The 23,129-nt window shown below is 41.0% G+C and overlaps 1 protein-coding gene and 1 long non-coding RNA gene across 5 annotated transcripts in view; one reads left to right on the top strand and one right to left on the bottom strand.

Annotated features, from left to right (window-relative positions):
* Nucleotides 1-6,712, bottom strand: part of NKAIN3 (sodium/potassium transporting ATPase interacting 3) — a 349,553-nt gene extending 342,841 nt beyond the window's left edge. For all 4 annotated transcript variants that reach the window (XM_061342754.1, XM_061342757.1, XM_061342755.1 and 1 more), the window contains exon 1: nt 6,552-6,712. In XM_061342754.1, the coding sequence (XP_061198738.1) occupies nt 6,552-6,605 (54 nt within the window). In that variant the 5' untranslated portion in view covers nt 6,606-6,712. The remainder of the gene's footprint in view (nt 1-6,551) is intronic.
* LOC133206635 (uncharacterized) lies at nt 6,681-14,233 on the top strand. The gene is made up of 2 exons (XR_009723824.1): nt 6,681-6,850; nt 12,216-14,233. It is a non-coding gene; the product is annotated as an uncharacterized LOC133206635 (long non-coding RNA).
* The last annotated feature ends 8,896 nt before the right edge of the window (nt 14,234-23,129 follow it).

Below are 23,129 nucleotides of genomic sequence, written 5' to 3'. Positions count from 1 at the left end.
ATTATAAAGAGCCTCTATGTAAAAGAATGACTTTCAGCAACTTTAATGAGAGGTGGAGGGCATTCAGCAACTTGTAAGAACAAGTCCCAGATCACCACAGCATTAAAAAATCCATCTGAGCTAAGATTACATGCAAGGTACGGCTGTGTTTGAAGAAAGACAAGATGATAAGGAAGTGTAGTAAAAAGTAAAAAGAGTAAAATAAAATCTTTCACTACCTTTTTATTACCAGGGTCTTAAGCACTCTCTACGTTCCTGAGATCAGAGAACAGTGATTAAATCCAGCTTACCAATGTCTTTTACAGACCTATCAAAAGCACAGATTTATAGTGAGATTACAAAGATTTCACTGGTCACACATGATAAAGAAAAAAAGCCCATGACACATTAAAACCCGTAATAGAGCTGCTGGCTCTGCTCTGTCAAGGAATTGGAGGTCTTGCCAAGTGTAGCAGCGTATGATCTGAAACCTGCCAGCATACCCTTTAGGAAGGTATGCGTTGACTGCTCTTGACAAATGAGGAGAAAACTGTTATATCATAGACAAATTTGAGCTGCTTCAAGATTCAAAGTGATTTTTTTTTCCATTTCCTATTACCCAAATTCTATTTTCAAGGCAAAATGTACTAAACAGAAAGAAGTAATAAATGTTCTTCTTTCTGTCCAATGAAAAAGATTGAATTTACATAAAACAATACAATTAACATCATTTTTTGTTGTGATTTAATGTGACTCAAAGTTTACAAATGCCTCTCTATGCTGATATCCCTAGCAAAAACACCATGTCCAATATAAGCAAAGGCAGTGCAAACTACACTCCTGCTAGCACCCCTGCAAAGATGACCTGAAGAAAACACTGGCAGAAAGATCACTTCCACCTTCACAGTACCATGGCCACCAACCTTGACCCTCCTAGTATAAATAAAAGGTAGAAATTAAGACTAATTGGAGATATCATCTTATATTGACACTAAATCAAGACTGCTAACATTTCACATAAACATTTCATAGTGACATTTGCCCTCATCTAACTTGCAGTGAATTTCAAATTGTGACCTAGAGGTGAAAAAACCTGTGTCATATCATCAATCTCTTGAACCACACAGTCACACAGTCGCTTATTATTGCTCCTTTATATTACTCATGTAGAACCAAAACTTTGTTTCCTAGTCCAAAGAATTGTGTCCTGGCAGAACGTAGCAGATCTTGAAATAGCAACAGATCAGCAGCATATTCCAATGTTCTTACAATAATTATTTCCAAAACTTACTGATCTTATAGACAGGAAGAATAGCTTTATAATCCCCAATTTCCAGTGAATTGTCATTATTATCATTGAATTAACTCTTTTACTTCACCACTGTACAAATATTCATTAATGTTTATATGACAATTGACCACCAGCCATAGAGCAGCAAAGAACTGTAGAAAAACAGCCTGCTGTGCTGAAGGGAGCCTTCAACTAGGCAAGAGCTGCATGGCTTCTTTAAGAAATTCACCCAGTTCAGAAATTTCAGAGACCTCTGTTCAGGGCTCCTCAAGCTTTGAACTCCCAACTCTGGATCACTGAGCTGAAAGAAGTATTATGTGCAGCCTTGGCAGGAGGGGTTTTCACTAGTGAAGCTGAATTTCTGGTGCATGGAGTGGTTAAACATTACACTGCTGATGCAGTGTTGAACATGGGCTTAACTAACGGGTATCTCCCAAACATTCTGTAAAATAAACCAACACAACAAACTGAAAACTACTTATTGCTAGACGTTACTCTTTTGTCCCTGGTAAGAGAGATCCTAAAAATTACATAGTCTTGTGCATTTTTTGGATGGCAAAGATTTAATTCAAGTAGTTCTTTCTACTGAATACATCGTATTACTTCCAATCTTAATGTTCAGTGCAATTATACACCCATACAACAAGTGTATCAGACTCTTAGGCACAGCCACCAGCAACAGTTACACGTTTTGGGGATGTTGTTTGAGTTACAAGAGCAAAATATCATTCCCACCTCAGCTGCCTTAGCCAAAAGGGCAACATCCTGTAACCAGTGCATTGTTTGGGGCTAAAATCACGAGCTTCCTCCACCCCTGTTAGTACAACAGGCACCCCGTCAATACTTCCTCCTCCTTTGTCAGTGGACAGATGCTTCATCTCCAGACCAATGGGCTAGTGAGATTCTTCTGCCAACATATAAAGATGCAGTAATTTACTGTTTCAAAGATTTTACTTTTTCAAATTTATCAAATCCCTTGAATCCCTGCGCTGTTAACTGAACAACTGTTGTCTGTTAGTTCTAACAAACAAGCACCAAGAGTCAAAATCATAAGCTACAAGTTTCCAGCTTTATAAAGCATTTTAAAATGAGATTAAAATCTATGCATGCCACATATCACTCCCCCACATAACTGCTTGAATTCCACCATGTACAGTAACAAATGATAAAACATTATCATTTGGTCTAATGGATATAGTCTCGTCTCCAAGCGTAAGGATTTACTTACATACATCAGTATAATTAATGGCAATCACAAACATAAATCTTCTAAATATTGAGAGGAGTTTGGTCTGTTAAAATGGCCAGCTGCACTCCCCAAACAATCACTAGGAAAAACATTAATACGCAGAAGCTGTGTTTCCACCTAAATAATTCCTCAGTGTGGTCTGCTGACACTTGAATTATTTGGAAAGTAAGAGGTTAAATAGGGTACAGGCTATTTTACACAAGCTACACTGGATAGAGCATACACTTCTAAATCAGGACCTATACAATGAACACAGTGCGAGGAAGTCCAAGGATACAAACATGAAATGAGATTGTTAAAGCAATGAAAGGGACACAGCTATGAGCTTTCCATTAATCTTCCCTTTACTACTTTGAAAATCTCATTCATGATCTCTGTTATTTAGAGTTCTTTGCCTTTGTGTATCTGTACCCTTCTAGGTACAAAAAAAAAAATCCACTTACTAGAAAAGTTAAAATAAAATTATCCCGCAATGGTAGTTTCTCAGAAACACATTTTCAAAGCAGCATGAAGGTTTTCACTGTGTGACACATATTAACATCAACTGGATTCACACAGCTAAAACTCTCTGCAATTTGTTGTCAATTTACCCCTTCCAAAATTCAATATTTTTTGAATTTGTTTTGTTTTCCAAACATTTTCATGATGCAGTATTTTATGGCACGGTGGCTACACTAGCACAGGCACCTTCTCTGGCAGCTGCTTTAATTTTCTAGTACAGACAAGGCCAACATCTGAAACTTCTCATGGCACCACTGCTGAAGAATTATAGCTGTAATCCAAAGGATTCATATCTCCTTATGAGATATTTTCCTGATGTATAGATAGTTCCTAATAGTCTTGATGACAGATTTATGCACAAAAGGATAAACATACACTTCTGAGTTCTTAGACTGAAAACTTTGGAAATGGCATATGACAATGCCTTGCTTAGGAAGAGCAAACAATGCAAGATCACTGGGGCTTGTTGGTGGTTGTTTATTTTGGGGAGAGGAGGGAGAGGAAGTGTCACAATGTAGTTTTCCTCACACAAAATTCCCCTGGCTTTCAGAAGCAGAATCCACGTGCAGAAGTTTGAAGAAACCATGCAGCTAACAGCTTTTCCTGAACTGGTGCCACCTAGCTTCCTGCCTCTGTGATTTTCTTTCAGAACCCTATATTACATACGCATAGAATCATAGAATAGCTAGGGTTGGAAAGGACCTTAAGACCATCTAGTTCCAACCCCCCTGCCATGGGCAGGGACACCTCACACTAAACCATGTCAGCCAAGGCTCTGTCCAACCTGGCCTTGAACACCGCCAGGGATGGAGCATATGGACTCACATTTAAGATTAAGACCTTAAACAATAAAACATTATCTACAGATTAATTACAGACTGTCCTTGGGATTACTGAATTCAACATTAATATGTGTTTATTATAAAATGCAAAAGCTGTTAGAAATAAACACTTTCATGTATCAAAACATAATGGAAAACTGACATTGCCACATCCTGAAATTGACAAACAGCACTGAAAATTACAAACAAATCTTCTTGAAGTTAGTACACTTAATGTATTATCATTAGAGAAATGGTATTTTATTGACTTGTCATGCACTAACTGTTGTTCTTTTCACCTTGTAACTCTTCATTCCAGAAACACATAAACATGCAGCGTAGTTTGAGAAGATGACAGCGTTTAGGAACCAAGAAACTGCTTTGAGGCTGCTAAATACCGTGTCTTTCTTCAGAACACGAATCAAATCTTTGGCATGAACATGTTTCCAGGAACTTAGCTTTTTTAGTTTGTATCACCTTACACCAAAGAGAACCCCTATAGCACTTTTGCCTGCGAAAGGTGTTGCCAACTGTGTGTTAGAATATACCTCCTTCTCGGTTGAAATCTAAAGGTTAGTCTTAAGATTAGGCCCGAATTGTTCCCAAGACCTTTTCTGACATAACCAGAATATGACCTAAATGAGCACTTCCTTTTTTTAGAATACCTGACCATTTGTCTCCTAAAGTTTTTCCTCAAGTCCTGTAAGTCATCTGTACTTCTGAAATCTTACAAATTAGTATTACAGGCGCCTCGGGTTTGTAACATTTCATCTAAACTTTGTCCACAGCCAGTAACACCTCTTTCACCCCTCCATAAATGGATTCAAGGTGAAATAAAACCTCGTTTAATGACAGTAATGTTCAGGAATGCAGTTTTGCTGTACCTGCTTTATACTCATGATGTTAGAAAAAGATCTAAAACTGCCTGTGGTGACAACTTCCACAGACATAAACCAAAGGCTACCACCACTAAAATCAATGAAAGAACCTGAGCTTTAAGGCCTTCTCTACCAGATGACTTCTTCAATCTAAATCACAGCTTTACTTTCTAAATGGAAATAAATTAAAATTAAAGCACTGTGGCATACAGACATTTATCAGTGCTGAAAGATGTGAATATGACAGTGGAACGTTATTATAAAACAGGTAAGTGCATTCAGAAAGACCTGTGCATTAAAGTCGGTTTTGGAAGTTGTTAACATCATCTGAGAGGCCTTTTATAAAATATGAATCTTTTTCTGAAAGACTTTATATGCATTTCTCTGCAGATTATAGTGGCTATTCACATTTTACTTCAATTTTTATAGCCTCCAAATAATTCTACAGGATAGTAAATACAGTTATTATAACCTTCATAACTGGCAGAGAGATATATTTGAAGGAAAAGGGTTTGTTTCCCCTCCCGCATACACTAAAGTAAATCAGGAGTGAGTCTGCTGCAGCCGACAGGACAGTATGTGCATAACTGCTGCAAAACAAGAAAAGTAAAAATACCAGAAATGTAGAAACAAAGCTTTCCTCATGCTGAAAGCACAAATCACATATCCTCAGTGCTTTTTGGCAAGGTTGTGCCATTGAAGCACTCAGACCACACTTAGCTTCGCCACACTAAAGCACATCTGACGAGGTCCAGGCTCGCACGGAAAACAATGGAGGCACGTACACCAGCTCACACAGACCTGGCATAAAGCCTTGAAAACAAACGAGGGTCTTCAAATTAAGTAATTGTACACATTGCACTTACCCCTGAAACAGAAGAGATTTAAAAGTGCTGTAACAGGAAACTAGAAAGATTAGCAAAGGATTGGAAAATAAATAAATAATAAACCAACAATAATTGCATCCCACTTCTTTACAGCCACACACAGAGGAACAGCACTTATCTTAAGAAAGATCATGTGGCAAAATGATGACTCTGAGTCACTAGAAAAGAGAAAAATCCTTTAAAACACTCTTGGGACCCAGGGACTACTGTTAAAGCAAAAGCATTATTTTATCATTCGGCTAATGCGCCAGCGGATGCAGTATTATTGTCTGGCAGTGTTTTGTCTCAACAACTCTTTTCTCTGAAACAAATATGCCAACTTCAGTAAACAAGGAGAAGAAGATGCACCGTTGTGTTGTTTCGCCTGCACGCTGAGGAACATTCACTCAGAGGAAAAGGATCCCGAGAAAAAGTCACGGCAGAGGGCCGGCAGACGCCGCTCGCACAAAGGTTAAGGACAGCAGAGAAAGCCAAGAGGCGGCGGTGACGACGCTGCTCGCACACACACCTCCTCAACCAGGGCTGACCCGGGGGCTGAGCTGCCCGCGGTAGCAGCGCCCATCACTGACCGCCCCGGCCCCGCCGCCACTCCAACACCCCCCCCCCCCCCCGGGGTCACCGACCCCTCTGCACTGGGCTCAGAGGACGGGGAAGCCCCTGCCTGGCACCAGCGGGAACCACGCCGCCGGGCGGGGACTCTCCGTGTCTCTTTCCCTCCCCCAGGCAGGGAGCGCTGACAGCCGCCCGAGCTCAGCAGCTGAGCGCCCGCCCCGGCCGCCCCCAACCCCCACGTCCCCACCCGCGGGGCCGCTCTCTCCGACGCCGCGCTGCAAAACTCACGGAGCCCCGGGGGCCGCGCTCCCGCTGTCCCGCACGCCTGCACAGGGCGCTGCCGGACAGCTCCGCGGCCGCTCCGTGCCCCGGGGCGGGCGGGTCAGCACTCACCAGCTGCAGCGCGCAGAGGAAGATCAGCGTGCAGCGCCCCGTGCAGCAGCCCATGGTGGCAGCTGGTCGCGCCGCCGCTTCTCCTCTTTTTCCCTCCCGCGCTGGCGCTGCACCGGGGGCGAGCCGAGGCGAAGCGGCGGATTCACCGCATCCGGACAGAGCGGCCGGACGTGCGGCTCCCCTCCTTTGTTGAGGGAGTCTGTCCTCGGCGGCGGGGGCAGGAGAGTGCGGAGGTCGGGGTGGCCCCAGAGAGAGGAGCCGGCGTCGGCAGCAGCAGCGGGGGGCTCTGCCCGGCGCGGGTCTGGCTCTGGGGAAGGGGCAGGGTGGGCGTGTGCGGGCCGGGGCGGGAGGAGGGAACGCGTGCGGGGAGGCGGGGGGGAAGGCGGAGGGTGGCGGAGGGGGTGCGGTCGGTGTGGAAGAGAGAGGCGCAGGGGGTCCCCGGGGGACGGGGATGCTGGAGGCTCTGAGGACAGGCGGTGCTTGAGGAGGGACTCGCCGGGAGGTGCGGGGGCTGTTCAGTCAGCGGCGAACGGGGCAGCGCGGAGCCGGCCGCTTGTTGCGAGCGCCCGGGGAAACTTCAAGGGACTTGGGCTGTGCGGGCCGGGGGAAGCCCGGGTGCGGGCGGCGGGCCATAGTTCGCGGCCTGCGCTGTGCCGGCGGCGGGTCCCGGGGCGGCAGCCAGGCAGGGTAACAGGCGGGAGGTACCTCAGGGAGCCGCTTCCCGCCCTATGCCCCCTGATGCGAACAGGCTTGTCCGCGGGCCCGGGTGCTCGAAGCAGGCGCTGCGGCTGCTTAATCCCCTCCGCGGCCGCTAACAGGCGGTGCTGGCGGAGGGGGTGCCCTCCCATTGTGCCAGGAGAGCCCGCCGGCTCCTGCTGCCTCTGAGGGGCTGAACTGGGAAGGGCACCCGGGGAGAGAGGCTTGGCCCCGGCTACACAGAATCATAGAATCGAATCATACAGTAGTTAGGGTTGGAAAGGACCTTAAGAATAGAATCTCCTGTCAACAGTGAATGGATTCCGAGAGTTGTGAATAATTCCTGCTTACGAGGAGACGGATAACCACTGTTCTCTAGGAGCCTCTCTGTGGACAGGTGGGAGAAGTAGGCTCAGTGGAGATACTGTGGTCCCTACATCTATATATGCACTTCGGTCGTAGACAGGTAATGTTATGGGGAGAAAGAAGGGGCATAAACATGCACACTGTCTCTTAAAAATATTTTAACTCATGGATGAAGTGTCACCTACCTTTTTTTTTCTTCTCTCTCCAGCAAAGTCTGGATAAATCAGATTAATTTTTGCAGGCATTAAGGCATGTTCCACTCACCAGACAGTGCTTCTGAACAGCCTGTTATCAGCTGCTGTTCCATGATACACAGACTTCTGCCAAAGAACACTGAAGCTTGCCCTCAGCAAAAAAAAACACCATCTTCAAGGCATTTTAGTAAGACACCCTATTAATATATCTATGAAATACACAGTATTGTACCCCCAGACTACATCCAGCTTTTAATTTATGCATCTTTAAGGTCACTTCCAACCCTAACCATTCTATGATTCTATGACAGTAGTCAGATAATTACAAAACTACTGTGAAATAGTGTCGTGTCAGATTAGATTTGGAAAGCTGCTTTTTATTCTATCACTTCCTTTTTAAGTAGGAAAGCATTAAGGTAGTTTTCTACACCAAAGTGAGGGAACAAAAGACAGGCAAGTAAGAACCGGATTCTGCTCATCCAGGATATGTATTTGACTAAGTATGTATGTGAGGAGTGCAAAATATGAACCACATTGCACAGTATACAAAACTTCAATAAAACAGCCTGAGATTTATATTTCTATGTATGGCTTTTAAGATCAAATTCTACCTGGGGCTAAACTTTATTAAAGTTGCATGTTCTGAGAGCATATGTATTTTGAAGGATGAATACTTGAAGATATGGAAGTAAATTAAAAAGGTGATAGCTGCCAAACATACATTGTGACAGCCCAAACTAGTAAATTTTATGGATAATTAGTTTTCTATTCAGAGGGTTTACAGCAGGTATCATCTCTTTGGACTTCACTGAAGTATTTAATATACTACAAGATCTTTCTAGTTAAACCAAATAATACAGAGATTAATAGTAATAACTGCAGGATGGATAAGGAACCAGATAAATGACAAGACCTAGCGCTGAAGATTTTACTTGTACTCAACATATTCGACCCCTGCTTGTACATGGGTGGGACGAGGTCCATAACTCTTCCCTTTCTACTTCTCCTCAGGAGAACTGCTCTTCTTAGAAGTAGCTAAATCCTTACTTTGTCTTCTCACAAGAAAGGGGATACCTTCCAGTACTAGGATAGTAGCTGACATTAACCCCTTTGTTGAGGCAGAACTGTCTGGAGAACTGGGTAAGATTCTCACCTGCCCTAGCTATTGTTTCAGCAACCTGCAGAAAAAATTGGGTATTGCTGTTTCAGAGACAACCAGTGTTCAAGGTGTCTTCCAGGCTATAAAAGACGTATAATTCCTTTAAAAAAAAAAAAAATCAAACAAACAGTAAGAACCAGAAAAAAAAGATAAAGCCAATAGTGATTATTTTTGTATAGTCATAATTTCCAACTTTCCTGTTACTGAATTTGAATTCCAGAGCTGGTAACTTTCAGAGCATGTAAAAGTATGTCTTAGAGGTGACATCTAAACAGAAAAAAATAAATAAAAAAAAAACCTTTCCCAAACTACTTGCATCCTTGCCTATCCTTATAAATTATGTATATTCCCATCTTCACTACTGTCCTGGTTAACTTTTGCTGCAACTAAGCACCACACAGCCTCTAGCTCACACACACACCTCTCCTCCCCCAGTGGGATGGGGGAGAGAATCAGAAGAGTAAAATTGGGAAAACTTGTGAGTTGAGATAAAGACAGTTTAACAGGTCAAGCAAAAGCTGCACATGCAAGGAAAGCAAAACAAGGAATTCATTCACTGCTTCCTATGGGCAGGCAGGTGTTCAGCCATCCCCAGGAAAGCAGGGCACCATCACGTGTAATGGTTACTTGGGAAGCCAAATGCCATTCCAAACATCTCCCTCTTCCTTCTTCTTCCCCCAGTCTTACATGCTGAGCATGACACCATATGGCATGGAATACCCTGTGGTCAGTTGGGATCAGCTGTCTTGGCAGTGTCCCCTCCAAACTCCTTGTGCACCCCCAGCCTACTTGCTGGTGTGGTGGTGTGAGGAGCAGAAAAGGCCTTGACTCTATGTAAGCACTGCTCAGAGGTAACTAAAGCATCCCTCAATTATCAACAGAGTCTCCAACACAAATCCAAAGCATGATGGGAAGTGGTAGTTAAACCATGACAACTGAGAGAAGTTTCAGAGCTCAATGAATCTGTAACATTTTGTTGAGGTATTTTGCAATTTCTGCCTTCTGGCTAACCAAAACTGATCTCAAAATCAAAAGGACAGTTGTGTAAAGCAGATTTACTCCTGAGTATAATGTTCCACAAACAAAAAAACATTACCTGGTCAAGGAAGCAGTAAAAAAAAAAAAAAAAGAAAGAAAAAGATTTATTATCAGGAGAATGCTGTAGGACATGACTTCCATAGTTAGGATGTGATCGCCCTACAGCTGAAAGCACTGGGTATAGGAGAGATAGCAAGAGAGAGCCCGAGTCAGGAGGAGGTTAAAAATGAAGTATGGATATGAGAAGCCATAGAATTGCTGGAACATATCAGGGAATAAAATGAATAATGCAATGTACAAAGCAAAGTGGAAGGACTGTGTTTCTTAGTTTTCTCTACCCATGAAGAAGCTGATAGTCAAATAACCGTAGAAACTCATTTCTGGCTTCCTAATGAAGACAGCCCTAATCTAGCACTGTGCATGCCAAGTAGGTAAGAAAAAAATGGTGTAAACACTAAAAGCCATGTGGACTAGCTTAATGCCTAGCAAGATGTGCTGTATGGATGGATGCAAATTTAGTGCACTTGAATAGAAAGCATGTACTCAAAAGCTTTATGACGTGTTCATGTAGCTATGGCCATACCCTGACATAATTGTATAATTCCTTATGCTAATGCAATAACTGTAGGCCATCAGAGCTTGTGCTTTTAATCCCACTGCATTCAAAGCAGAAAACCAAGGTTGTTCACATTTATAGAAAAAGAGCATCAAAATATCTGTAAGAAATATTACAACTATGAAGTAGAGACTTCTTTTTCATATAGGTTTATTCATTGGTAGGTTATACACTTCAGAATCAAAGATATGAACATTTTCACTTTTAGGTACTAAAACCATCTGTAAAGGATCTCATATCGAGAAGACAAAATGAAACCCATAATATCTGTCTGTCGTTGTAGCTCTTTAACATTGTATAGTATTTACCTAGTAAGTCATTTACTTGTCTGCCTGTGCTGGAGGTTTCCTTAACCTGCATCAGACTTACCTGGTCACTGACCTGGGCTTAAGGAGCTGTGTTTTGTTAACTGGGCCCATTGGACTACAATAATAATCACAGATGACAGGAGAAACACTTCCTTCATAGCCTGACCTTGCCATCTTGGCTCATGAATATTATTCAGAGGAAATTACTGATAAAAAAGAGTAAGAGTGTCATAAAATAACCCTAATCCTGGCAGTATTTGTATATTTACTCAATTTTAAACAGTGAGAGTAGCGCTAGACATTGTACAGAGATTAATAAATAGATTCAGTGCCTGTGGAATCAGAACTTAAGAACAGATTCCCATGGCCTCAGATTTCACCTTTAATTATGACATTTAATACAGAAAGACTGGGGACCACAAGTTTTGTTATTACTTTCTAAGTTTTCCCAGAATGAGAGAGAATACAGGTATCAAATTATACCTCCATACAGCTATCAACAGGTCACACTTTAGGCAGACATACAGTTGTAATAACTTAGAAAAACATTCCACTGTGTATTCCCCAAGCAGTCTTGAAATACCTCAAGCAAACTAGAAACCCCATGAAATTTAATATACCTTAAAAGACAAATGAGGGTATCAAGATATTATCAGTGTTTTTAGTAAATCCTATTTTCAATTTATCCTTCTGAAGGCAGATACACAATATAATGGTCTAATTTTTCATTTCGATGTTAACACCTGCTGCTAGGAAACTGTATTCATTAAAATGCAACTACTTTATGGAATGGAACTATATATTCATTGTGAATATTGTTTTTTGTTTTTAAAATAGTGTTTTAAATGATTAGGCCCACTGTGGGGAATCAGAGAGAGACACAGCTCCTCGGTAGCCACGCAGGCCCATGGGGATGGGAACATGTCAATACTAGGAAAGGACATCAGCCCACAGGTCAGGCTCATGTCCACAGAGGCAGGGCTATGGGGAGCTGGAGACCAGCCCTGCTGAGGCATCACTAGGGCAGGGGCTGATGGCCCTTACGGATCCTGGGCCTGGGGCAAGGTGGAGGCAGACTGGAGGGTGGGCAGGTACAAGCAGGGCTGGTAGAGCCTTCAAGGCCCTGAGAATATGAAAGCAGTTTTGAAAACATGAGTGCCTTGAGTGCACAGACTGACTCCAGCTCAACTTTGGGTTTTGTTTCTCTGTCTTTACCTCTTTTCTTTTTTTTTTTTTTTTAATATTTGTTTTTTTTTTGCTCTAATGCATGCTTCTATGTCCCTACAGCCAGGAATAGCCAGACTAGAAAAAAGCACAAGATCTTTGCAACTGTCTTTTCTATTAACCACAGGAATACAAAGCTGAAAAGTAATAAAGTTTTCTTCTTGTTTGCAGATCAGTAAGGCATTCAGTTTGAACCATTCAGTGTAAATAAATATTGCTACAATTTTAATACGGAAAAACTTGAGTGGTGGTGCAGTGGAGTTTGCAAGAATGGGGTTTACAACAAAGCTTGTTGTAAACAACCATTGAAAGATGGATAAAGTGTGTTTACACAATAAATCAAGCTCTTCCTATCCTCAGAGTATTTCTATGTAATAAAAAATACTTTTTGGTCAAGCATTTCTTTAGGTGGATGCAGATACACTGAGAGTGTTTTTACTGACATTTCCCTGATGACAATAGATGCAACAGAGAACATGTTTTTTTTCCCACTGAAACCAAGAACAGCTTATCAGGTGTCCAGCTGCAGATGTATGATGACAAACATTTTCAATGCTCCATTCATCAACATTTAAAAATGTTGCAGCTCTGCCACCGTGTACATGTTTATATAGAAAAGTCCTTCAAAATACAAAGCTAAATTTTTATTATCTGAAATGGAGTACAGAATGGATTGCTTTGCTTGCTGAGGCTTTTGCATTAGGTTTTTAAAAGATGGCCCTGATATCAGCTGTGTTACTCACAACCAAAGGGGTTTATATGCTAGGATAGTCTGAAATACTCTTGTAGCACTTGCTGCACCCATGTTTTGCTCAGCTTTTGTGTCCTGGTAAATGAGATTTTGGAGATCAGTAAATAAACCATCAGCAGATAATGGATCTGGGGATCAGTAGATAAATCATCACAGGTCATGGCGCAGGTTTTGCCACAGTAGGAAATGTGGGCAGTACCTCCTGTCCCGGATACACTCAGAACTCCCACTGAAATCAACATGAGTTTGGGAAGCAATGAAGACATTGCCAAGGCCTGAATAGTGCTTGTAGGCTGAGATGAGAGGTTGTTCCAGACAATTGTTCTAAAGTTTCTGTTGTCGGCTTTAGTAGAGGCAATATTTTTCTCTGAGTAATTCACACTCATTTACAGCTATTTTCAGGTATTAAATGTCAGCTTTTCATAAGAAAGGCAAAACTGACTTGTCTGCTTGATGCCAAATAACATAATTTACCTAAATTACAGTTATTATATTTGTAATTTTAAAAAAACCCTTCTTTTGTTATGTCTACAAAGCTGAAATATTTTAACACAAATTTTCTTTTTCCACAGAGTGAAAAGCTGCCATTTGGATAAAGCCTATGAACAGCATCCATTCAAAGGGATGCACCAGGGGAATTACGGTTCAGGCAAACTATAGGCTGACTGAATTTTTAAACTTCTGGAGCCAGCTGTATCCCTCAAAAGAAGGGCAAAAGAACTAGGTCTGCATCTGATGCAAACTACACTATCTTTATTACTGTCAGGTGAAATGCAGTGATAGATGCAAGTTTAAGATTTGACTGCATGAGGCTGCCTTACCATCACACAGTCCACATGCATGGTAAGCACCTCACATCTTTTTGTGTAAAGCTGGGTTCTGGGACCAATGAATTCCTACTTATGTGACTTAATTGGTGTTTCAGTTTTTATAAAAGTATTTTTTGCCATGTTAATTTTTCCCTTTCAGTAAGGTCATAGTACAAACAATAACTTTCTAGGAAGTAATTGTCTCTCCTTTCAGTTTTTCATCAGAAGTTTGTTTGCTAAATCAACCTGATTTACTAATTAACATCCGGGTCTTATGTGCACGCTATGCACACACAATAATTCCACAATTATATTATATTAGCTATTTAAGGGCTCATCTAATTTTACTCTATACATAACCCTTGAAAATGAGATCTGCATAAAGTAATTTAAAATAGACAGGGCAAACTAGAAGTATATAATTATGTATCCCTCTGAAATAAATACATTTTCAGTTTTCAATTTCCATAGCTGACTTCATTGGAACATAATTTAGCCTCTGAATATATGAATTAATTAAAGACAGTATTCCACTGTCATATATGTACTTAAATGGAATTTAGAGACAGGGTCTCCTTTGTTAAACTCAGTGGCTTACATGTGGGGTGAGTAAACCTTGATAACATTGAAATGATACTTCTCCAGGAGCTGGGGGAAAGAAGGAAGGTGAGAGGCACTCTCCACTCTAGCCTATTAAACAAATAAACTTTTCCCTAGCAAGATTCTTGTTTTTCTCTATCAATTTAATACACATTGTAGATGTATTTCTGTAATTTATTAATTCTGTTGTAGACTTTTAAATGCCAGTACATAAGTATGCTGTTCAATGTCCATACAAACTGGCAATATATGTTACCAAGTATAATAATTATATTGTATTTGCTAATACTTGTTAGGTCATGGAGTCATAGAATCATAGAATGGTTTGGGTTGGAAGGTACCTTAAAGATCATCTGGTTCCAATCCCCCTGACATGGTCAGGGACACCTTCCACTAGACTATGTTACTCAAGGCCCCATCCAACCTGGCTGGTATAAGACTAACTCCAGTAGCCAACTGACTGCTGAAAGCTTAGTTTGCACAAAGGAACATAAATCCAGCCTTCTCCATGACAAAGTAGAGCTGTTAAGTGTGTAAGAATAACAGTAATGCATCAGTTGAATGGAAGCTGAATCAGTTCCAGAATCTGGTAGCACACACTGTGGATGCTAAACATAATCATGCCTCCTATATACTGAGCAAGAAGGTAGCACTGATGAATTTTCAGCTTAGATGACCAATTCTATCTGAGACGTTGGGTACTAGTTAATTATTTTAATACAGATAATGTAGTCATACAGTTTCGTGTTTATTTGGCATTCCCAAAAGTTAAAGTGCAGTGCTTAAAGTTAAATATATTACTGGAAATTTTCACTACAACATCAAGCTCTGTACTTGCTTTAGAAGGGCTCGTTAGTTTCAGGATTCAAAGATGAATGTAGCAGACAGTATTTTGATGATGACTTTATGCTGGGAATTAGGAGGACTCCAGCCAACAAAGGAATGAGATTCTAGAACAACTTTCCCACGGCTAATGGGAAAAACAAATTAAGCCAATTAATTCTGAGATGGAGTTGACAAATTAATGAAGGGAAGTGTATGACATATAGACATTTGCAATACCAGGACCCTATAGGGTATTACAGAGTCCCTTTGAATTACAGAAAGCTGTTGAAAATTCTAACACAAAGATGGTATGAAAAGTGAAGGGAAGGAAATGTGTCAAGAGACAGAAAGCCATCGTGTCAACGGGGATAGTTTTACAAAGACTCTGGATGGCATGGATACCTCTAGGCAACAGACCTTGTCCTAAGTTAGGCAGTGCTCCAGGGTGCTCACAGGAAAGTGAAAGCAACATTAGGAAACTTATTTGAATGTTCCCCTCAACAAATAACAAATTATGACTGGCCTGTACTTGAGAAAAATGGCCAGAGCAAGCAATTCAGGAATAGTGCATAAACTTTAATACAGCTGCTTAAAGACCTCACTGATTAACACTGAATAAAAGGCCAGAACATAAAAATCAGCCTGTTTGCAGATAAATTTCAATAGGAAAAAATCAAAATATAGAAGGCTACATTTGCTGAATAAATGCTTTACTACAAACACTTTTCCAAGTTCTAATGTGGAGCGTTTGTTCTAGCAGCAGACAGAATAGGGCTGTGATGATAGATGTTATCTTGGTTATTTAAAGCTGCAAGGATATTCTCTTCAATACCTCATCTTTACCCATTGCTAAATGGAAATGGTATCACAAAGTCATTTAAGACCACATGAAATGTGAAGTCCAGACAAAAGCCAGGTCAAGCTGGGAAGCACTTGGGAAGGACAGGACCAGGAAGCACTCGGGAAGCACTCGGGAAGGACAGGACCAGGCCAACAACTCAGATCATTTCTAGCGCTGGGCAGCAGGACAGGGAGTAGTGCAAGCTCCCCTCTCCCTGCCCCCATCGCTGCTGCAGCTGCAGCTTGGTCTAAGCCCTTAAGTGTAATTCCAATTTGACAGTTTGCATGGGTGTGAATACATTTAAGTAAAAAAGAAACCCTGCCAACCTCAGATGAATTAAACAACTGTGACACACACTGGACCAGACTCTCTAATGCACCACAGCAAATCTACAGTGCTTTGACTGTTAAGTGGAGTCCCAGTTCATTTTTAATACCACAGTTAACAAAGCCGTGTACAGATGCAGTGATTGCTATAGATGTTAAAATTTGTGGTCTTGTCTGATATTGCCCTTTGCAGTGGATTTTCATATAATGTTTAAAACTGGTAATCTGAAATGAGGGCCATGGTTGCATTTGCATCTCTAGTATCAGTCTGCTATTTATCTTCAGGAAAATTTTTCTGTATGTCTTGATATATTCATATAAAACTTCAAGGCAGACACTATGTTCCACTAAGTAATCCCTCTTTGGCTCTTAATTAATGTCTCAAAGAATATATCCATAGTAAACATGAAAAACTAAGTTTCAGAAAAGTTTTTGTGCTGTTGTCTTAAAACAGTTCACACCCCTGCTTTTTATCCAATTAGCTATGTAAAAGGAAAAAGGGGTTAAAACTTGGCAGCAAATGACAATTGGTATAACGCTCCTGCAAGAGCCAGTGAAACCAGAAATATCCGTGTCTGTCAATTGTTTGCTGAATCAAATATTTCAGAAGAAATGTAATGTGTTAGTTTCAAATGTCACTATTCAATAGAAAATGTCATCTTTTCAGCAGGAACATGAAACTTAACAATATCATAATGAAACTGCAGTGAACTTCTGAATATGAATTTGACCTACCTGTGGTTCATTCTCCATGCCCGTGAAGGGTTTTGTTAGCCCCAAGGAACAGAAAGGTAATATCAGCCAGGACGGGGACACATGGGGACTCATCACATGCAGCTCTGCTGGTTTTTGGGTGTGAGGTAACTCTTGTGGTATGTTACTGTAAATATTGAAATCTGAAATAAATAAAGCTGTAATGTAAGATGAAATGTTTGCTGTTATGTAAACATGTTAGTAGGTTTGACCAGCTCTTTTCTGGCAGAAAAAGATGAATTGTTAAGGCAGTGGTAAGAGAGAAGCAGCTGTGTAAAAGATGTCATCTTCTCATTCAACAAGTTCTGCTCCTCCGAGTGAGGGACTATGCTCACTAGTCGTTTTTTGTTTTTTTTGGAACAGGTTTTGAAGTAAAGTACCTAAAGTCTGTGTGGTAGAATTGTGCAGCTTTTTATCATGTCTGCACATCCATGTTCTTCTTGATTCCAGCAATCCCATGTTCTTTTCCACTAAGTGCATCTCTGGGAGCCAAACGAAAAAGAGGGAGCAGTCCTTGCTTTTTGGTTAAGTGGGCACTTAGCAGAAAACCAGTACCACTGCACATGCAAAAGACGTTCTGTGCATATGCAGAAGGAACTTATACTATGTTTATTCATCTGAAAAGACTCCCATACAAAGTATGTTTTCTATGTTACGTATTGTCAGTAAGCATGGTTCACTTGTTGAACAACATATGATTGAATCAGGAGAGCTTAGTACTCCGAGTTAAACTTCAGATGACAAGGGCCAAGAAAAACACATTAATGAATGCTTTTAAAAATACTCCAAGTGAGGATTGAGAGATGAGGAGTAATAAAAAGAGAATAATAGTGTCATTTTAAGGGCATTTGAGAACTGGATTGCATTTATACCACATCTCTATGAAAGTGTAAGCAGCCTTGCCCTTCGTCTGCCTCTAAATACAAACTGCTGCCCTTCCAGTTGCCCTCTTCTTTAGGCTGACAAAGGCATTCTCATCACTGAACAGCAAACCGGTTTGAATTCGTCTGGATTAAAATTAATCTTTTTTCTTTTTTCTTTCAGGTTTACTTTGAATTGGACACGTTCTCCCATTTAGCTTACTGCTTTAAAATGCAGATACTGATGCTGGCAGCAGGCAGGGAGCAACATGGGGACAAGAACAACCATTTGGGACCAGGGAAAGGGCAGGACTGTTCTTTTGGCATTGATAACTATACTGCTTGTAGAACTGCAGTGTTAAAGCATTCTATCCCAACTGTGTTAGGTAATTTCTCCTTATGCTAACAGAACCAAAGCAGATCAAGCTAAACCAAGTGGGAGGCTTGGACAAGGTAATCAAAACCTACACACTTACAGTGGCTGAAGTGTTCATTGGTAATGAGGTCTAGAGTAGTAAATAGTTTAAAAGCCAATAGTGGTGCAATCAGTAGTGCAGCTTTTATGAAGTGATATGGAGACCAAATCCAGATTTATGCTGCAGTTTGTTAGCGCTGTGCTGCTGACACAAAGCAGCTCTAAAGCTGGGGTAGCCAATTAATGTGGGGAACTGGCATGGCTTGTTTTATGCCACTACTTTCCTGGCAGCTAGAAAGGGAGTGTAGTCAGATCATCCCTGATCTGACTCTCTTAACTGTCCCAGGGGCCCTTGTTTCCTGATACAATCCTGGGGCTGTATATCTCATTTAAAAGTGCCAGAAGAACAAAACCAGGGTGAATGCATACACCTCCCAGCTGCTTCTGCTGAGTGAGATGAGCACTGTTTGGCTGTGTGGCTTTTCTTGTTTCACAGATATGCCCACTAACAAAGGAAACTTAGCAAAGTAAATACATCCCAGTAAAAGAAAATTATTCCTTTTATTGTTTATGTATACTGGGCACTTGCTAAGTGAGAACTTAAAGCATGTGTTTGATGGAAATGGGAAACCACTTGCGATTCGTAATATACAAAGCACTTGATAGCTATCTGATAATGTTACAGTGCACAAAAAGTTCACTTCCTAAGGCTCTCCAGGCAGGATGGGCCACACAGCTTGTTAGGGAGATATTTAAAGCACTTAATTGTTGTTCAGCACAAATTGTTCAGACTGAAGAAGGCTTCAGGAAGACTTTATAGCAGCCCTCCAGTGCCTGAGGGGGCCTATAGAATATCTGCAGAGAGATTTTTTGCAGGGGCCTGTACTTACAGGATGAAGGTGGATGGCTTAAACTGAAAGAGGGTAGATTTAGATTAGATATAAGGAAGAAATTCCTTACTGTGAGGACGGTGAGGCATTGGCACAGGTTGCCCAGAGAAGTTGTGGCTGCCTCATCTCTGGAAGTGCTCAAAGCCAGCTTGGATGGGGCTTGGAGCAACCTGGTCTAGTGGGAGGTGTCCCTGCCCTAGGTTGGAACCAGATAATATCTAAGGTCCCTTCTGACCCAAACTGTTCTATGATTCTATGATAATTACCCCATCTACTTCTATGAGCATGAAATATCTTTCACATTATCAAAAAAGTCACCCCCATTATGTGGCAGATTCTTCTTCAGTCAAGAGTACAGCGACTGCATGACTGATGGTTACTTGTGTGGTCAGTGGTGCAATGAGATGTGTGCTTCCCTAAGCCAGTGCCCTGGCAGGAAGCCCGCCGCGCTGGTGAGAGTAACACAGCTGTGGTGGCATATGGGAAGGGTCACAGGGCTGCCAGAGGATTCACCATGGATCTCCTGGTACACTGCACTGACCTGCAGCCTGTTCACACCATTGTGTTTTCAGGAAAGCCCAGGGAGATGCAGTGAACTCACTGCTTCTGCAGGTGACCAGCACTAGGGAAAAGGGAGAATTCATAATTCATATTGTCTTAATTAACATTGCATGATGATAAGAGGCTATTTCTTGGACTGCAACCTGTAAATCATAAAAGATGTGGCGTGTTACTGATCCACAAAGCTGAGCAGCATTTTACACTTATAAAATTATATTATTGAACTGCCACATTTGGCCAAAAGAATTCACTGACAAGAACTGATGAAGAGGTGTGTGTTTGCTCATACTGATAATGATTCTGGGCTCATGAAATACACAGGAAGTTCAAGGCGCTCTTGCTGTAATCAAGATGCTGCAGGGAACAATGAACTTAAAATATTCTGCTCATCTCCTGTTCCAGCCTTAGAACCAAATTCTGCACTCCAGAAGAAAAATGTGTAGTTTCGTTTGTTCGCACAACCTTTAATCATATCTGTGCACATGAGAAGTATTTGAAATTATCCCAAAATCTACCTCTTGAGTACCTCAAATCTGTATTTGCAGGAAAGGGGTTTTTTTTCAAGGCTATGGACCCACATTTCTAACAAAATTCCTTGTATTTAAAATTTACCAATGGCCTTATATAGGATTCTTTTTGCACATTTCTATTCCTTCAGCTCTCCTACTCGTCTGTCACAAACAATTAAATCACTGGATTTTTCATTGTTTGAAATAACTGGATGCATTACCATCTGGAAACAATACATTTTAAGTGCATAATTATGGATGTTTGAAATCCCAGGAATCCAACTTTATATGCACAGGACTAGGAGGCAGCATGCTTGGAAATGTATTGTCAGCTGTGTGATGAACAGTTAAGAGGAAAGGAAGAGCAATTCTCAACCACTTTCTGCTGCCTTTCCACCACTAGCCTGAGAAAGCTAAACTCTGATTTGACTGCAGAGCAAATAAGAATGTTTCAGACTGCTCTCACTGGCACTGAATTCCAACAATTGCAGTGGCAAAAGGGGGCCCTGACTGACCTGTGGCCTCTGAGTCCTCAACCTTCTTAGAGCTCACTTCTTGTTGAGGCTGAAAACTCAATCTTGAGTTAGTTTCTGGGAAGTACAAAGAAATGCAGCATATTGTGCAACAGGGTTGTTGAGGATAGCAGTGTGCGTATAACTGGAAAATGCTTTGATATTCTGAAACAGAAGCTGCAATATAGGACATTGACATTGAATTTCTGCAAAACCGGAACATCTCAACAATAGCCAGTTAGTCAAAACTTAGAACACTAACAATATATTAGCTAAACTTTGACTAGTCCAAATAGCTAGTCCAAAGGGTAATCTACCCCCTTTTTTACCCTTTCTTTCCTTACAGATGACCTATTTCACAGTGTATTCATTTGCCACAATATATTGCAACTGAAAAGGATTGGACAGGCCCTCCAGCTTCACAAATGACAGCTGCAGGTCCAGATCAGCCTAGGAAATTCCATTAGACCATGTTCTTTTTGTCAGTCAACTCAAAATAAGAGTTCACTACATACAGGCCCAAGCACACCATCAGACGTAAATTCTATTTAGCTTTGATTTCATAGTGTCTTGTATTTCCACTTCTCCATTATCTTTCTAACCTTTTTTTTTTTTTTTCCATAGGATCACTTAGTACTGAAACACATTTGGCTTCTAGTCCCTGGCTTTGAGTCACTGTGTGCCAGGATACCCATCAATCAGTTCCCCTTCTTCTTGCGTGGTTCATATTTATACAAGGTGGGAGAAGAGAAATTCTCAGCCATACATACTTCAGGAAATGTCAGGGATTTGCTCTCCATGCCTTCTAACTGCCAAAGCTTTTCACCCTACTGATCTGGTGGCATGATGGACCTCTATTCGAATTAATAGCTAATTCCTAGAGAACTCTTTAGTAACAGACAGTATACTGGATTTGTGGTTCTGTAGGAAATTACAGTCGGCTAAGAAGAATGGGGAGAAAAGAACCACAAGAAGTAAACTGGATACCACATAAAGTGGTTTATGGAAAATCTTATGGGCTAGGGAGGGAGGAAGGTTCTTTCTGGTAAACCATCCTTCCTGTAGCTGCAGCCACAGTGGAACAAACCCTCAGCCAGAGGTACAGTCTTGCCTGATCATTCAGTCTGTATCCCATTTAAGAGACGTTGTGGGGGAAAGGTTGTTACTTTTTATTTGCATTACAGTCATGTATTACAAAAGCTCCCAGGCAGTTTCAAGACCCAGTGTGTGAAGCAGTGACCACATATATATCTAAAAAAGTTTCTTGCCCCAAAAATTGTTTCTATTTTACAAGCTATCTATAAACATAGCTAGCTTACCTGCTACTGGATGGCAGCTTTCTAGAAGCATCATAAAATAAATGGCTTTTCAGGTGTCTCTAACAGAGAATCACAAAATGGCTTAATAGGTTTTAACCAGAGAAAACTCCCACTGCTTCCTTGCACAGATGGGAAGCAATGTGATTAAAGGGGTGAAGAAGCATTTGGTCTGTTAATAACCACTGAAATTCACAAAAGGCACAAAATACAAATTTCAGAGATTCCACCTCCTCTTTGTTTGTCTTGTGAGGGACAATAAAGATGAAAGATCAGATGTTACCAGCTTTGTGAACCTCATTTAAGCTCCTGGAGTCTCTTTCCCATACTATTCAGGGTTGACATACAATTACCTTTCTATTCCTAGATATGAAAAGAAATAAATCGAACCTTGACAGATGCAGCCTACTATCAAGCTTTGTAACAGATTCAGTACTAGTTGTCTGAGGAGAAGAGCTCAGTCGTCTGACCTGCATACCAGTAAATGTTTGCTTGACTGAAATTAACAAATTAAAATCCACACAATCAAGCTTACCTCTGTGAAATCTTTCTCTCCATTTCCAAATCAGTTTATTTCAGGACAATAAATCATGTCTTTTCTGTACATTGCTGTAATACAGATAACATTTTTGTTTGAATTACTGTATGAAATGCACATACAAAAATCAATATATCAGATTTCCTAAAACCCACACATGGAATAATATTTTGCACCAATAATTCCCCTTACACCTCAGTTCTGCATTACTAGCAGTTTTATGCAGGTGTGTAAAACTCTGCACACTGAGGACAGTTTACTGAAGAGTAGTATAGTATACGTGACCAAAAGGCTTTAACATAGCTAGTACAAAGCATATTACTAGTATATAGCATTAAAACATAAAGCATTAAAAGAAGAAACAGACCATTGTAAAGTAACAGTCAAAAGGAATTCCTATTCCAACTGACAAGAACCCAAAACATGCCAAGGCATCTGGTGAAAGGACTAACTAGCTGCACACTCTTGGGC

The sequence above is a fragment of the Neopsephotus bourkii genome, unplaced genomic scaffold (assembly GCF_033783945.1).
Source record: "Neopsephotus bourkii isolate Nb327-2 ecotype Australia unplaced genomic scaffold, CSIRO-AGI_Nbou_v1 NB_1820, whole genome shotgun sequence".
NCBI lineage: Eukaryota > Metazoa > Chordata > Aves > Psittaciformes > Psittacidae > Neopsephotus > Neopsephotus bourkii.
The sequence above is the reverse complement of the archived record's forward strand: the minus strand, read 5'-3'. Positions and strand labels throughout refer to the sequence as shown.